The sequence below is a fragment of the Limulus polyphemus genome, unplaced genomic scaffold, assembly GCF_000517525.1.
Source record: "Limulus polyphemus unplaced genomic scaffold, Limulus_polyphemus-2.1.2 Scaffold8216, whole genome shotgun sequence".
NCBI lineage: Eukaryota > Metazoa > Arthropoda > Merostomata > Xiphosura > Limulidae > Limulus > Limulus polyphemus.
In genome coordinates this window covers 18,370-22,656 of record NW_013673826.1, presented here as the reverse complement: position 1 = coordinate 22,656, position 4,287 = coordinate 18,370, and the positions used below count along the sequence as shown (strand labels likewise).

General features: G+C 34.9%; 1 protein-coding gene across 1 annotated transcript in view; it reads right to left on the bottom strand.

Moving 5' to 3' along the window:
- The window catches only part of LOC106475204 (epidermal growth factor receptor kinase substrate 8-like), a gene marked incomplete at its 3' end in the record, with an annotated part of 19,480 nt that overhangs the window by 8,772 nt on the left and 6,421 nt on the right, over positions 1-4,287 (bottom strand). The window contains exon 3 of the mRNA XM_022379380.1: positions 1,556-1,656. Within this exon, the coding sequence (XP_022235088.1) occupies positions 1,556-1,656 (101 nt within the window). The remainder of the gene's footprint in view (positions 1-1,555; positions 1,657-4,287) is intronic.

The following is a 4,287-nucleotide window of genomic DNA, read 5'->3' as shown; positions in this document are numbered from 1 at the left end:
CATACAGTACCACTATCAATGATAACATTGTGGTAATGATATCTAATACATACACTACCGCTATCAATGATAACATTGTGGTAATGATATCTAATACATACACTACCACTATCAATGATAACATTGTGGTAATGATATCTAATACATACAGTACCACTATCAATGATAACATTTTGGTAATGATATCTAATACATACAGTACCACTATCAATGATAACATTGTGGTAATGATATCTAATACATACAGTACCACTATCAATGATAACATTGTGGTAATGATATCTAATACATACAGTACCACTATCAATGATAACATTGTGGTAATGATATCTAATACATACAGTACCACTATCAATGATAACATTGTGGTAATGATATCTAATACATACAGTACCACTATCAATGATAACATTGTGGTAATGATATCCTTGGTGCTGTCAACTGGTCTTTACTTTATTCAGGGCTAATGACACTTTTACCTTGTTGGTGCTGTCAACTGGTCTTTACTTTATTTAGGGCAGATGACACTTTTGCCCTGTTGGTGCTTTCATCTGGTCTTTACTTTATTCAGGGCTGATGACACTTTTACCTTGTTGGTGCTGTCATCTGGTCTTTACTTTCTTCAGGGCTGGCCTGGTAACACCTCTTTTCTTGGTGCTTTCAACTGGTCATTTCTTTATTCAGGGTTTGTGACACTTACTTTCTTTGTGCTGTCAACTGGTCATTACTTTAATCAGGGCTGGTGGCACTCTTCCTTTCTTAGTATTTGTTATCTGGTTATTACTTAAGGATTTGTGGGTTTTATTTTCTGTTCCAGTTTGTCATTTATAAGCAAATCACTCTTAAGACATATTTATGGTATCAGTAGTTTTTTGTTTTGTATAAAGACAGTAATTATTATTAAAACTGGATATAAATTATTTAGTTATCTAAGAAGTTAAAAACTCACCCCACCCATAGTGGTACTGTATGTATTGGTCTTTACTTTATTCAGGGCTGATGACACTTTTACCTTGAGATGACAGCACCAACAAGGTAAAAGTGTAATCAGCCCTGAATAAGGTAAAGACCAGATGACAGCCCCAACAAGGCAAAAGTGTCATCAGCCCTGAATAAAGTAAAGACCAGATGACAGCACCAACAATGTAAAAGTGTCATCAGCCCTGAATAAAGTAAAGACCAGTTGACAGCACCAACAAGGTAAAAGTGTCATCAGCTATAAATAAAGTAATACACTCTAGCAGGTCTTAAAGTTTACTATTACTGATTGCTCTACATAAAACAAACAATGAAACTTCATAAAAAAGCATTCTACTTTTCTGAACACTGGTTCTGTGTAATGAATGTTCTGAGATTTCATTGCTGCTGGAAATTAGTTTTGCTATGACATATGACTTGCAGGACATCCATTCAAACAGTGGAAATATTGCCCTTGAAAGCTTTATAATTTATTATGTAATTTTCTAAGCTGAATATTCTAACTTAGTTGAGTAATACATACACTTTTTTGTACAAGTATGTTGGAGATAAACTTCTCTACAGAAAAGCCTGTTACCTGAACCATAACCATTAGCATACAAAGATCTTGATTCTCTGTTGTCTGGGTCTTGACGGTGTGGAGACATCTCTTTCCTGTTGGTATCTAGTTCAAATTCACTGCAGAAGAAACAATTTTAATAATAGTGGTTAAAATAAGACTTCTAAGATATTTGCATTTATTTGCAAAATAGCAGTCCTAAAATATGTCATTCTTTTAAAAAATTTCTTTATGTGACAAAATATCAATTCTACCTGTCTCTCACCCTTTTCCACTTAATAAAATAGATAAAAATGGTATTAAAAACAATAGCAGTAGTTTAGCAGTGTTTGTAATCAGCTTGCTAACACATCAAGTACTTAAAAATAACTCCTCATACATTATTAGATTAGAAAGATTTAGTGCCAAGTGGTTACTCTTTTTACTTCAAAATCATCACAAATGGCATTCTGACTTTCTTATCTAATTACATAAAGTTAACATTTTTTTTCTTACCTGAACTTATATATCCAATAGATACTTATCTCTCTGCATACTGTAGTTATTCCTCACACATCTGCCTTTTGTAAATGCCTCTTGACCTCAAGCCAAAGGGCAAGAAGCCTTCAAGGATAGGTGAAAGAAGAAACAATTGGCCAAGGGTTCAAACAGGGTCTGGTTGAGAGTGGAAAGATCCACAAGAAGGTCCCAATCAGGCAAACAAATAACAAAGGAATGAAAGAAGGTAGAAGGACATGGAAAGAAGAGATTAAACCATAGCAAAAAAGGTGAAAAGTGGCTGAGAAGGCCACAAAATATCCTGTCATGGTGTAGACCAATAATCTATTGTCAAATGGCCTGGTAAAAAATTCTGAATGATAGGGAACAGAAGGACAACCCAGAGCACCTAATAGACCAGTGCCAATAAAACACCACTTGCATCAGGTAAGAGAGAGAGTATAAAGAAAAACTGAGCAGTAGAAAAGAAAGGCAATGTAATATGAAAAATTTCCCATCGAGTAAGTAACAGTCTCAAGCATGATGATGAAGGGAGAACATTCCCACAGGAAAGAGTAATTAATGGAGAAGGTTAGAGCAAGAGGAACCTCAATGATGGAAAAGAAAGGTGTCTAAGATGCCAGACAGTGGAGAAGAGGAAACTAAGAGAGAGCTGACCAATAAAGTGGTACCAACAGGATTTGACAAGGAGTGTTGCAGAATATCATAGACATGTGGGGAAAGCAGGTAGAATGGTGCAGAATATCATAGACATGTGGGGAAAGCAGATAGAATGGTGCAGAATATCACAGACATGTGGGGAAAGCAGATAGAATGGTGCAGAATATCATAGACGTGGGGAAAGCAGATAGAATGGTGCAGAATATCATAGACATGTGGGGAAAGCAGATAGAATGGTGCAGAATATCATAGACATGTGGGGAAAGCAGATAGAATGGTGCAGAATATCATAGACATGTGGGGAAAGCAGATAGAATGGGACACATACATAGAAGAGATCTACCAAGTAGAAGTGAAAAGTAGCCAAACATGTCACCACAACATCAATATACCTAGAACACTAAAAACCATAGCCACAGCAACATGTCACCAAAACATCAATATACCTAGAACACTAAAAACCATAGCCACAGCAACATGTCACCACAACATCAATATACCTAGAACACTAAAAACCATAGCTACAGCAACATGTCACCACAACATCAACATACCTAGAACACTAAAAACCATAGCTACAGCAACATGTCATCACAACATAAATATACCTAGAACACTAAAAACCATAGCCACAGCAACATGTCACTACAACATCAATGCATCTAGAGTACAGAAAACAATAGCCACTGCAACAGTGACCCTAGTGCTAATAGAGCCTTTCAGCAGCAAAATCTATATTTTATGGTGTAAAGAATGTGTGACAGGCAACAACTACAATTTATACTACTAAGTAGATTAAATAATAACTAATCACAGTATACATACACCATTTACATTAGCATTTATTATACAGCCAAAAACAGCATTAATAATTTAGTAATATAATACAATAAACATAAAACTGTAAAGTATACTGGTCAAGTTCACAGGTAAAACCAATTGGACTGATCATGACAACACTGACCAAGGCACATGTGTTAAAATTCAAAATTTCCAAGTAATATTTGGCTAATTAATATTAAAGTAGGTATATAAAGGTTTGTATAAAGAAACATGAAGATATTTAAATATATCAAATCTACAAAATGCCAACAGACTGCACTCTAGATGAACATAGAGGTAAATATTGATTTAAGGAGTTTGTAGTTTAGTACCTTGGCAACAAGATAATAGAAGTACAGTGCTATTCAAGTTTCAGAAACCACAAATTATTTGTCAACTTTAACATACTACACACTGAAAACTTTAGTATTTTACAAACAGACAAATTTAATATATTACACACTAACAACTTTAGTATTTTACAAACAGACAAATTTAATATATTACACACTAACAACTACATTATTCCACACACTGACAACTGTAATATCCCACACACTGACAACTACAATATCCCACACACTGACAACTGTAATATTCCACACACTGACAACTACAATATCCCACACACTAACAACTATAATATCCCACACACTGACAACTGTAATATTCCACACACTGACAAATGTAATATCCCACACACTGACAACTATACACCTGGAAAAAAGTTAAGCACCCCCGTGTTTTTTTAAAGTGATTCAGATTCGACG